At 38.3% G+C, this 13634-nt stretch overlaps 1 protein-coding gene across 2 annotated transcripts in view; it reads right to left on the bottom strand.

Annotated features, from left to right (window-relative positions):
- Positions 1-6028: 6028 nt before the first annotated feature.
- Positions 6029-13634, bottom strand: part of LOC107100956 (fibroblast growth factor 14-like) — an 80158-nt gene continuing 72552 nt past the window's right edge. For both annotated transcript variants that reach the window (XM_015399660.1, XM_015399661.1), the window contains exons 4-5: positions 7701-7899; positions 6029-7602 (exon numbers count right to left, since the gene is read on the bottom strand). In XM_015399660.1, the coding sequence (XP_015255146.1) occupies positions 7454-7602; positions 7701-7899 (348 nt within the window). In that variant the 3' untranslated portion in view covers positions 6029-7453. The remainder of the gene's footprint in view (positions 7603-7700; positions 7900-13634) is intronic.

Here is a 13634-nt window from a genome sequence, read left to right as displayed (position 1 = left end):
CTCACTTCTAATTAAATCAGCGGCTCTCTTCCTATGTGGAGTCTTTTATAATTGTAGCCCTGGCACCTGGCTAACCACCAGTGGAAAGGAAATCTCTCAGGAGATGCTGACAGTAATTGTGCCAGTGGTTCTTTGAACTCTGATTAGAAGCCTGGAAAAAAAATATATATCTAGAAGCGTCTTTGGTTAGTCACCAGGAAACAGGGCCTTTATTTCATTTTTCCTTTCTACTTCTGCCTTTAAACATTATTCATTTGTAAGCATATCCCAACGGCTCTTCATGGACCGCTTTAGCTTGATGGGAACCCTGGGGTTGCCCTAACAAGCTGGGCCTCTCTGACAGGAGACATTAAGCTGCTTCGCTTAGCTAGCCAGCAGTAAAAGGACAAGGTAACATCACAGGAGCCTTGTTGTCGGCTGCAAAAGTGTTAAAACCACCCTGTATGATGTCTAACAGATAGGTTTCTGCTTAAAGACAGAGAGCTGAGACAATACTAGATACATTTAAGAAATTAGATTGGAATATACGGGCTTGGAAAATGATTCACACCTCTCAAACTTTCCCACATTTTTCCTGCTACACAACAAACAGTTGAATATTTTACTGAGATTTGATGCGGATTTTTATTTTTTTTGCAAAGATGAGGGAAAGAGATCTATTGTCACAAATAAAGGCAGGATTGAGTTTTTCGTAAAGCCCTCAGATGTTTGTTAAAGAGGCCAGGAATTGACTCGTAGTGGCCGTCAAATATGTCAATATGTCACACGTCAAAATACAAAGCTGGTAGGAATACACATTTAAAGGAAATGTATTAAAGGCAGGAAAGAGGATCCCGTTGTGGGAGATGTGTCCAACGGCTGTTTGTGTATTTTTGTATCCTGTGCATGTGTCAGTGCCCCCTCCTACGCAAAAGTTCTCTACACTTAAAAAAAACGCCTACGCCGGTAGTTTTGTATTTCACCTAGAGAGGCACTAAAGTGCCAGGATGCACCTAGTCAGCAGAAAATCTCCATATCGCCGAATATACTTCCTTGTCAACGTATCACTTAACACGTTTTTGACCGCTTTCGACATGCCATAATTTAAAAAAATACAGTACTTACTACTGAATTAAACGTAAATGACCTGTCCAGCAGAGATTTCGCGACCATTTTCAGATCCTTTTTGCTCCTTCAGGGCATGCCATCTCGGAAAAGAATTCCTTAAACACGCCCTAAGCCGGCTCCGTTCTCTCCCGCTTTTTCTCTCATCTTTACAACTACATCGAAAAAAGGCTGTCTTTTCCAGTTAGGATTGTCAGGTTTCTTTTTGGCCATTAATGCTCGAGTTGACACAAAAGAGTGAACAAATACCTCCAAAAAAAGACGTAGGAGTACTTCTTCACGCTTCATTGTAATGGCAGACTGCTAGCCAAACAGCATATAAATTACAATAACGTACTGGGAGCACATACGCAAAATCTTTCATTGGTAAATGGCCTGTACTTATATAGTGCTTTTTAAAGTCAGGAGACTTGACCCTTTACACTACATTCAGTCATTTAACCATTCACTCACACACTGATGGTGGCAAGCTACATTGTAGCCACAGCTGCCCTGGGGCTCACTGACAGAAGCGGGACTGCCGTACACTGGCGCCACCAGGCCCTCTCACCGCCATCAGTAGACAATGCAGGTGAAGTGTTTTGCCCAAGGACACAACGACACTGAAGGTCGAAGCCGACGCGACTGTCGCCCCAAATAAACAGCCAATCCACTTTTGACAGTAGCCAGAGCAGATTGGCTAATGTTTTGTAGGCTCCACAATGGCCAGAGTTTATGGTGCAATAATGCCAGCCATTAATTGTGTTATTTTGGATTAATCTGGACACTTAATTTCTGAGTAAAATCCTCTTTCATACCTTTAAACGAACTTGCTGCTTAAGATGATGGATGTCCAAGTTCAGCAGGTTGAAAGGAAATGCAAGCAAGTTTCAGATTTATTTTTTCTGTAAGGTTTAGTTGACGTGTGACAAGCTGTGAAAAGGTTTGAGACGTATAAATATTCTTTCCAAGCTACTGAGTGTGATTGTCAGGGTTTATTTTCTTGTTTTTTGACCCGACTGCGACACAACAGTTAATAACTAAATGTTACATCCACATTTCTCGGACATGAGACGAGCACGGCACCAGACTTGTTCCTCATTAACATTATTCCATATAACATCAGACAAGAAAGGAGCTAAAAGTCAAACTTCGAGGGTGGAGACATTTAAGATCTACTACTGGATCTTACAGTTTGACCCTGGCTTGGGGTATAAGAGGCACTCGCATTTCTTTTAAGTTTCCTCTCCCTTCTTATTTTCTTTACACATTTCAGATAACTACTCCATGAGCACATCGGTCTGAATCATGTAATAAGATGTGCTGCTCCACCACATATTTATACATGAATGCAAGAGGCAGCTAATGAGTTCTTGGGAAGGAGATAAATTATGTGGTGTACGTGAGAAAAGAAACTTTGTAAATGTCAATTAGAAACACTGTGAGGTCTGCAGCACCCAACTCCGTCCGACTGGGATAAACAACGTCCATGTGCAGCGTTTCACCTGCTGGACGGATGCAGACCCGTTGACGAGGCTTGAGACGCCGCTGCTCGTTTGATGTGCGGATGAATCGTGTAGCCTTGATTTCTGCAGGGAGGCTGCCTTGTCGTGTCGCTGCTTTGTAGTTGTGGCAACATCGACAGAGGTCATTAATCTTCGGCAAACAGAACAGTGATTCAATCAACCGATTAAAATGCAAAAGCTGTTATTTCTGTACAAACTCTGGATTCAAAGCAACACGGGATACACAGTGTCTGTATTAATTGCTTTAATAAGCAGATCCTGAATGCGTTAACGTGTGCCTGCCTTATTGTCACTGCCATTAATTTGAAGTGTGGGATCACAGTATGACAATATCTCCTCCTGTGATATTTGGAAGAGTTGATTAGCTTCTAGTGCTGCAGTCAAAGAAATTGGAGTAAACAGAAAGTCCCAGAACAAACTGGTGCCAAATTGGCTTTCACAGTGAGAGGGTGGCGTCATGGTTTCTCTCCTAATTCTGGTTTTAGTTTGGTAGTTTTATCAAATATGCATTAACAGGGTCAGTTTTATGTATTAGGGGAAACTAATTTAAATCCTCACACCGTCTCCATGGTGATAAATCTGGCGAGAGGAGATAGAAAAAGTAGAGGCTTTATAGAGGAAAACAATAGAGCTATGTTGTCTATCTGCTGCTACCCCCTGCCATTCAGCAGGCTGAAAGAAAGACATAACTGGCTGTTAGGAAGTAATTCCTTTCTCAAAGAGAAAGCTAGTTATTTCTGGAATAAAGCATGCTTCTATAATGTAACCTGGGTGTATATTTTTTCTCCGTTCTCCTATCCCCTTTATCTCTGAAATCTCAGTTTTAATATCATGTCAGCGATTCTGGTGAGACTTCTACATGGCCAATTGCTGTTGAGTATCAGGGTCACATGTACCACCGCTCCTTGTGCTTGAAATGTAACAGATGTATTCTGAGAGTCTTCAGCTGTCTGATAAAAAACTTGAAGAGTGATTTTAATTTGTGGCATTAATGTGAGTCCAAATGGTAATTTCTAATTAAATAATTAAAGTTTTCACCCTTTGAGAGACTTGGAGAGCTTTTGCAAGGCAGAGTGGGTAATTATGTGACGCAGGGGTCTGCAACCTTTCATATCCAAAGAGCCATTTTACCCTAAATCCAGTTGTTAAGAGACACAAAATATTACATATCTATTTTTTTTAAATTAAACACAACCTATTATTTTGGTAAATATCTGCCATAGGAAATCGTCATCTTAAACAGTTTATTTTTTAGCTTTTAAAATAAGGAAAAATGAAAACATTCATTAAAAATGAAGAATGGATTTTCTTCTATGGGGTATTAATTAAAGTAAAACTAGGGCTGCAGCTAATAATTATTTAGCAAATGATTACCGTAATCGGTCGATTAATATTTCGATTAATCGATTAATAATTGGGTAACCAAAGGTTTCTTAAAGAAGATTTTTTACAAAATTAAATAAGATGAAACTCAAACTTTCCACTTGTGGAGACACACAATTTTTTTTTTATCTTAAATGCAAAATGTTTATATATATTTATTTACAATCTTGGTATAATTATTGCTCTAAGTGGGTCACTTTATCAGCTAAAAGCATATTTTAAAGACTTGATACTCCAGTTAACGATTAATCCATTACTAAATTATTTGACGATTAATTGATTAATTACTGTTAATTGTTTCATCCCTAGTCCAAACCTGCTGCTCTGGAGCCACAGGTTGCAGACCCCTGATGTAATGTAAAGATGATGGATTCTGAGAACTTCTTACAGAAAAAGACTGATTGCTCAAGTTGAATGAGCAGTAATTAAAACACAACATTAGTTTGTGTGTCCAGCCTTGACTCATGCAGCAGGGATATTGTTTTCTACTCATTTATTTATAGATTTTTTTTACTATGAATTAATTTTTTCTCAAATTTCATGCAAAAAAAAATAAAAAAATCAGAAATAATTTATAATAGTATCAGAAACTTGACATATAAACATGGTAACTCAGGTTTCTGCAGAGGTATAAATCCAGCTTGGTGACTGAAAGCCCCAAAACTAAAAACTAAATAAGTGTTCTGAAATCAGCTTCAGGTTAACTCACTAGTTCAACTAATTATACCCATCCATGCTTAAATACAGCGAAGTTGAGGAGTGAAACAACAAACTGCAAACCTGATCCCTGCTGTTGATGCCTGAACAAACAGCCAGTATGCAGATACTATAAATGCCTGGCTGAGACTGAAAGAAGCTGAGTTTAAAGCTTCTTCCTTTAGTAAAAGCTTCCACAGAAGAGCGAAGCTCCTTGTATAACCTGGAAGCAAACATGATGCATCCTTTGATCGCATCATAGGTGAACCATGACTTCAGCATGACGCAGTTAAATGTTGATGAACCAGCAGATTAATTAATGCATTGTGAATCTGTGATGAAGTGGGATGTGGACTCGATCAGAAAATTACTATGACAGCATCTGAACTTTAGTTTGAATGTCACTTAAGTTTTAGATGATGTAGATTATTAAGTCCATTTGAAACCTGGATTATATATATATATATATATATATATATATATATATATATATAATTATTATTATTATTATTTTTTTTTTTTCATACAAGGCCTGTAATATGTGTAAACTACTTTTCTTTGAGCCATCAGGGATCAAAATGAGAGATAAAAACAAATGTTAGGACAGATGTTAGACTGCAGCTGAAAAAGGCACCTATTATTTTAAATGTTAGAAGGAGGAATCAGTGGTTGAAAAAAAGAGGATTTAAGTCATTAATAAAATTAAAGCAGGAGAAACAGGAATATGTGTTGCCAGTTTGTTAGAGTCCAGTAAATATCCCCTCTAGAGTTAGGGTTATTTTTTTGTTGTTGTTTAAAAATTAGCTATTTTTAATCTGCTCAAATATCTTTTGTCTGCTTTCTATCTTTTTTAAACAAAACATACAAAGTGAAACCAAACAGCTTTAACCCTCATCATAAGCGCTAAATCAAAACCCCCTCAAAAAGATTTTAACTTTTAACTTGATGAAAGGAAAAAAGGTCAATTCCATAAAAGTGTCTAGTGCTCAACACAGTCTCACAATAATGGCTCTGGGTTCATTCGGCCCTCCACCATTTCTTACCCCCGTTTCTCACCATGCAGGCCAGCCGACATTTTAAACTACTGTAGGTTTTAACACATTTAGGACACAATTCTAACAACAAAAAAGACCCTTTTATTCTGAAATTTAAAGCTTCTAGAGAAACCATGTATGATTGTAAAGAAAAAAATAGGGAATAATTTAACATTTTTAGATCTAAAGTTGTGTATTTATTTTAGCTGTCTAATTCAAAAATAAGACAAAACCAGCATAACTATAAAATTATATATATATATAATTTTTTTAATATATAAATTATGTTTTTCTAACTATTGACAGGAACCTCTGATAAATAAAAAAGCCACAATGATTCATTGAAAAGATGGATGCATAACTAAAAAATGAACCATTGAATTAATTATTTAAATAATAATCTGTTTTTGAAGAAAAATAAGTTCAAATTTGAGAAACTATTTGAATGAAGAACCACCATTTTTGGATGAATATAGGGATAAAACTAAAGGATATTTTCTAAATTTTTAAATTCCAATTATGAGCTTGTACTGTAAATAAATGCACTAAATATGAAGTTTTTGAAGGGAATTGGTGGATATATTAAAGGTGTTTTGAAACATTGAGTGTCAAAATTAATATATTTTTACCAAAAAATCTGAAAGCGAGGTAGAAAATGGCAAAGGGGCGACATAAAGAGAAATCTGCAGGAATGTGCTAAAAGATGAGAAACTACAATTGTTTTTTTGTTTTCTTTCGCACTGAAAACTGAGTCAATGGTAACAGTCGGATAATGTCTTATAAATGCTACTTCTTGCGTATTAGCTGAAAACACGCAGGACCTTTAAATTCGCTTCACTTTCACATAGTTATACTTAGAAATCCTGGACTACACCTTGATTAAAATGGTCCCAGTTACACAGGCTCTAATACCCTGTTTTCTTCTTTTGTTTTCAAGTACTTGGGAAGGCATCAAGAAAAGGGAAAAAACCTACAAGTCCTCATGAAGGAGAACACCATTTGATTAAGCTAAATCTGCTACCCTATGTAAACACAGACTGCTACCATGGTGCTGCAACACCTGCAAACTTTAGTTACACTCCCTGTTGCTACAAATTGGAAATTCATTATAAATGTTCCTGCTAGCTTCTTGATGAGAGTCGGATGGTGGGTTCATCTTAGATGAAATGTGCTTTTTCCTAATGCTATTGGATGTAATTTCCAAATCCTAATTGATCGATGACTAAGCTTCCCCTGAATCGTCCCTGTTTGGTATTTAAAACGTTCTTTCTCTAGTGTTTGCTGATGCTTTTAATGTACTTAGAGATTGAAATCCAAGCGGTCGATGTGGAGTAGAGTACAGTGATTGTGTGTCTGAGCGAGCGAGCAACAGAAAGCTATTAGGGGAAGATAGGAGCCTCGTGAAAAAAAAAAAAAATACAAACGTGAGCGTGGATTTGTTGTGTTTTTTTCCGTTTAGATTATTCAGATGTTCTTTATCTCGCTGTCCCAGTTCACCCAGCTCAGCAGTCCAACTTTCCACTCTTCTTCCCCCGCCACCAACTAGAGTGCTGTCCCTCTGGGAGGACGGTGAGGAGGACGTTCAGCCCCCAATGCTGTCCAGTCAGAGTTTTCAGCCGTTACCTTTTTCTAGCGGTTTTGTTATTTTTGAGAGCGCAGCAGCAGGGCAAGTCTGTGGTTCTTCCTGGCGTCCAGTCAGCCAGGCGGGGAGGCTAAAGAGGCGAGTTGGGGTTATGTCTCCTCCTTACTGGGTTTGCTGACTGGTTTGCCGCCATTCATGACCACGGGCTCACAGGTTGTGCTTTTGGAAGGCGGGCCCCCTGTGAGCTTAGGCACCGCCTCTCCTACATCGTGCAATGACGGCTCTCGGTACATTGCAACTAGAGAGAGAGAAGAGGAAAGAGGAGAATGCTTTATTATAGAACAAAAGATAAAATAACATAAAAAGCAAAAGCAAAAATGAACTCCAGGCTTGAACCTTCTATGGGTTTAGGCAGGAAGTGGGCAGCTGGTTTAGTCTTCTTCACCCTGTTGCCTTTCATGATCTGTCCCTCTTTATTGAGACCCAGAAACCACGCCCGGCCCGACTCCTTTTGCCTGTACAGCATGGAGCTGTAGATCACGTAGTAGTTCTCAAACACCGACTCTTTAAACTTGCATTCAGGCGTAAACAGTTCCTGAGAAGACAGAGAGAGCATTATTTTACTGCATTGTCATCACACAGCAATTGTCCCTCCATGTCACCAAACTGATAGGTACTGAATTTGACTAAGCCATACTGACACATGCTTTGCTTTTATCTGAACATCTGGATGTATGCTTTTTTTGTTGCTGGAAGGTGAACCTCTGCTCCTAAAACCTTTGTGGCCTGTAACATCTTCCCAGGAAGTCTAATGATCTTCTCTGCCAACAAAAATATCCCACTGGGTCCTCACCGAACAGAAATATCTATTATGGATTAGCTAAAAATATTAATTTAGGAGCATCTGAGTTAAGGTGGCTGGAAACCATCATTTTCCTTCCAGTTCATTACTTTCTATTAATTTGAGACATAAAAATCAAAGTAAATACACTGAGATTTGTGGGGAACAAAAAAAAAAAAAATGGGGAACAAAAAAAAAAAAAAAAAAACTCCCAGAGATTGAATGTTTTTGGTTGTAGGATTCCTGAGAACAAAAGTTTTAAATATTTAGTGATTGAATAAAAAGCTGCTATACTTTCGCTGAGGGATGAAAAGTTGAAAAATAAAAACCAAAACCAGCCATCGGATTGATTCCGGTGACAAATAGCCCCAAACATCTCATCTAGCCACCCACATCTGCTCAGCTGCTATGAGTCAAAACTGTCTCCTCCATGGGCGGTGGTGCTTCCTGTTTTAGTTCTAGGACATGTTGTCATTCTGAGCAGGAGAAAAATCACATCTGCTCTCTGTCTAGTGCTACCAACAGTCTCTGCTACTACAGCAGGACATCTTAGCATCCTCTTCTTTTAGTAAGGTCAAAGAAGGAGCAGCTGTGAGTAACTGCTCTGGATTTACACTGTTTCATTCCTAGATCGCAAGTTCAGTATTATAAGAGTAGAATAACATCATTATATGTGAAGAAAACCAGTTATTCTGAGACATTTTAGGTAATTTAATGTGTGACTCTTTATAATGAAAATAACAGCTTAAACAAACCGTAATTTTTTAAGAAAATTACCTAAATGTTCAATATAATGAAGTAATTAATCTCAAGCTGCCCTGAATTTTAATTGTAAACCTGTCCTCCATTTGCTTCTCTAATGTTTAGGCGGCTTAGTGTAGATTTTTAGACTATTATATAACTATTAATAAATTACTCTGATAATCAAAGTTTTCACTAAAAATAAAACAATAGGTATTTTCAGGTCCAACAAATAAAGATATAAGTTGGATTATTTCAGTTCATCTTATATTATACCATTGTAAACCCAGTAGATTGCTACAGTAAAAGAAGCTACACTATCTTGGCTATAATAAGTCAAATCAGCAATAGCGCTGCTTAATTTAAGGAAAATATTCAACTCTATGAGTTTTAGCACCTCAGTAACTCACAAAATAAACAAGATGTGGGAACTAAGGGCCTTAGAGCCCAGCCAAGTAAGAAAATATCATCCCAGTAATATAAGCTGTTATTTTAAGATTATTAAAATACAAAATAAGTTTAGACAGCTTGAGATAATAAATTAATAAAAATTTTAGAAGACAGTAAGCAAATTTTTAGATTAAGTTTATTAAGCTGCTAACTTCAAACAACAAACTCAGCTATATAACAGTATTTTATTAGGTTGTTGTACTGGAATTAATTTACCATATGTTATTCAAACTATTACAATGATTTACAGAGCTTTTTTTTAAATTATTAATTAAATTAACCGGTTCTCTGACAACAGCTTATTCCTTCAAGGTTGACCAACTTGCTACCATAGTACCAGTATCTAAAGATATTTGATTCTTCAGAGGTTTACCTTGACAAAACAGGCACAACCTTCTCAACATGGTACGTTAATTAAGCTGTTATTAACTAAATTAGCTTTGATTAAATGTAATGGGTTAAGTTTTGATTACAACAAACCAGGGAATTCCATCCCAAGATACGTTAATCAGGTTGTTACCTCAACTATTGTTGCCCAAAGTTACTAAGCTTATTAAAGGTATAGTGGAGGAGTTTCGCAAGTTTTTGAAAACTCCACTTTAAAAAACAATGCACATTCAAAATGCTCCCAAGAGGGAATGCCTATTAAACATGTGCGAAAGCATGCCCGAGCCCATTTCTCCTCGTGCGTGCTCTGTTTAAAAGTTGCTGTTTGCATCGCTCATACAAGCGATTTACAGAGCGATTTATAGACTATGTCACTATGTCAGACTCACCACCGGTAAGTAAAAATGGGGACGAGCATGTAGGACAGCCTTATGTAAATGTATCACCAGACAATAAGGATGACCTAATTTTCCATCCGGAAAAAAAACCCATCTTCCATTATACCTTCAAGCTATTGAAACTACTTTATCTTAAAGTCATATGGAAATGGCTATTCCAACTGTTGCATTTCCGAATTTCTCCTGAGTGGTGCCCGACTTTACATGAGTGAATAAAGTGAATGTGATTGATCGATTATCCAGGGGGGCGAAATTGTTGTGGCGGAAGGTTTGAAAGCAAGTTTGATTGTGGCCGGTTTGTCGGAAGCATCTTGCTAACCAGTTAGCAACTTCGTGCTAGTAGGTTCCCAATGGGAATTTCCATTGGGACCAAGTAGTACTTAGCATTGATACTGTCAAGGAACGCTATGGACAGCGGAAACATGCAAGAGGAGGACAGTTTTGTGTCAGAGGTCGTGGATGAGTCTCCTCTATCATATATCTTTTATTTAGAGGAGGAAAGCGAGGACGAAGTTGTTGTGGAAGAGGACGCCAGGGCAGCAGAAGCTTGGTTTGGTGTAGAAGGCTTACAGCCGTACATGTTTGAGCCTTGCCTCGCAGCGCTGCCAGTTCTGTTAGCTCTACGCCTGCTGAAGACACAGACGTCCATCCCCGTGAACACTGGGATGGAGCTCAATGCTAAACTAAATAATGATTCTTATTTCAACCGTTGCGTATATTAGCTGCGACACATGAATCAAGATGCTATGACCGAAAAAATGTGATTGACAGGTGACCCTTGACATATGATTGGCCGAATTTAGGTGTACAAGGTGACGTATAACTAACTGGCCTGCATAAGATAACGAAAAAATCCCACAGAATTTTAAGACAGAATTTTTAAAAGATAGAAATTTTTTAACTTTTGGGACAATATCGTCTGATAAAGAGTACATTGATATACAAGTTTAAGACATTTAAATATGAGAAACTAAGGTTTACCCTCTTGATAAAGAAAACTGTTATTTTGAGATTATAGAGAAATTAAATGCCAAACCAGATAAATAATAATCTTCAGATGATGTAATGAAAATATACTTCTAAGCACATCTTAAGCCTGGATAACGGTTTATTTTGAATTCTGCCAGGGTTAAAAGAGAGAGAAGATTAGACTGAAACATGAGAACTGTCAAAGAATGTGACGTTAAACTTATCATAAAATGAGCTGAGATTTTAAATCAGAAGTTCACATATCTGTTCTGCGCCTCATTTACTGAACTCTGTACGCTTGCTTACCAGACAAAAACTGATCTTTCTACTTTTACTTTTTTTTTTCTTTTTCAAAATCCTGAAGAACCTTTATTTCTACCCTGGAAGACTTAATGACATTGAGATATTTGGTTTGGTTTGTCTAACAATCCTGGGTATCATTCATCAACCAGGAGATTTTAATAAGAATTTAATGAACAAATTAATGCATCTGTTGTCAGAAACAGGCCATCATGTAACTAGAAAGCTCCCACCAACCCAAACAAAAGCTCCCTCAGGTCCCTGGACCCCGGACAGGGAAGTGTTTGTCTAGACTGTCTCTTATTGGTTCCTGTAGGCCTCTCGTCAGATCCACAGACGCATTGTCATTCAGCTCAGGTCGGTCGGTCCGAGTCTCATAGCAACATGAGGAAGAGAGGCGACACGGTAGCTGTGGCAACCAACCAGCACCGAGAGGGAGGGGTCAGCGGGTGTTCGTCTACAGGGAGGCCTCCGAAATAAACAAACGCATAAACACTCACATTGGTAATCTAACAGAGCAATAATGTGCCACATCTCATGGTCTACCACATCCCCTCATGCTAACAGGGGAGTGACACGGTTATTAAAGGTGTAGGCGGCTGCAGGGGGATCAGACGGCACAGACACACACTTGTGGCTCTGGGGAATGAGCGGATGGGAGGTACACAGGGATGAAATGTGACTTTAACCACTGGTTGGCAGCAAAACAAGACAGGTGATAATCAATGAATGAATACCACATTTTTTCTCCCCCCGCTGTCATTAAAACAAATGATTCTGATTCATATCGACAGCACGTTTGCTCCCTGAACCACTTGCCATTTTTCATTTGAATAACCTAATTATAGATGTATTTAGTCCTGACCTGCAGCCCTGGATTCATTATTCATTTGTGTAAGAAGCTCTTTGCTGGTGGGCATGAGGCACAGCCAGAAACATATTAATGCTGGTCAGTTTGGCCATACATCATTTAATAGCGCTTTTAGAATAAAAGAAATGTGATGTCGAAGGCAGAGCGACTCTTCCAAAGTGGACTGGGAGAAAGAATAAGTGAAGTGTGAGAATGAGCCGGGTGGAACCTCCTGGCGTTACAGGTGAGTCATTTTGACAGAACTGCCCAAATGCGTCTTTGTCGTCATTTCCAAATAGCTCTGTTCACAAGCTGCCCACAGACAGGAGGCAGGCAGGAATGAATGAAAGGATTGGAGGGTGGGGTGTGCATGGAGGGTTGGTGGAAATTGGGACATGAAGGAGAGGGGGAGAGAGAATAAATCAGCAAGTGAGGAGGATGACGCCTTCTGATTGGAAAAACAGCAGGGGATTCTATCGCTCTCTCCCTCCCTGCCTGCTCTTATCTTTGTTTTTCTCTCATCACTCTTCCTTTTTATTTTATCTCCACACACTGCAGCCATGCGGCGCACATTCTGCACACATGGACGGACGTCTTTATCTTTTGAATGCCTCTAACGTGCAAGCTTACCAGGCTGAACTGTTCACCAAACAGTCCTGATGAACCAGAAGATCCTATTAGTATGTTAAGGCGTCCTGCTCTGAAACACCCTAAATCAATACAGACAGCACTTTGTCCCTCGACAATTAGAGACCTAGAAATGAAGAATTTGTAGAAAGGAAGGAAAAAGCAATCTCAAGTTTTGGCGCAGAGCATGCCGAAACTAATAACACAACTTGGCAACTAGATGCGTAAAGCTGCAACGGTTTGAAAGCGAGAAATTTTCCAGCCAATTTTACAGTGCAACAATAAAAAACAGTAAATAATTAATCCTCTGAATTAATTTTAGTAAGCTTTTTGCAATTTACCTAAGATGCAATAACGACCGATGACACGTTTTGAAGTTATCCTAATGAACGGTGTTAAATAAATGAATGAATTAAAAACTTCCGATCCAAGGCTGCGTGATCTGGTTTAATGCATTAAGGCTGAACTCAATTTTCTCCTGAAGATCTGATTGTCATGGATGAAAAAGCAGACAGGATGAATCATTAATGTTTGGTTGAAACTGTCAAAAGTCTGCGGTTATCTTCTTCTGCACAATTAAGCCTAATTTTGCATGTCTTTCACATTAAACTCCCACAAAAACAACAAAGTTTGGGGTTGCGATATTACAAAATGTAAAAAGTTTGAATTGATATTAATTTGTATAAATGCAAGTAGAAGTTCTCTGTTAAAGATGACTAGAACAGCCTTGGCTAAGAGTTTCGTCTTCTAGATTCTACAGTATATCC

The sequence above is a fragment of the Cyprinodon variegatus genome, unplaced genomic scaffold, assembly GCF_000732505.1.
Source record: "Cyprinodon variegatus isolate N-32 unplaced genomic scaffold, C_variegatus-1.0 Scaffold1036, whole genome shotgun sequence".
NCBI lineage: Eukaryota > Metazoa > Chordata > Actinopteri > Cyprinodontiformes > Cyprinodontidae > Cyprinodon > Cyprinodon variegatus.
This window is presented reverse-complemented; position numbering and strand designations above follow the sequence as displayed.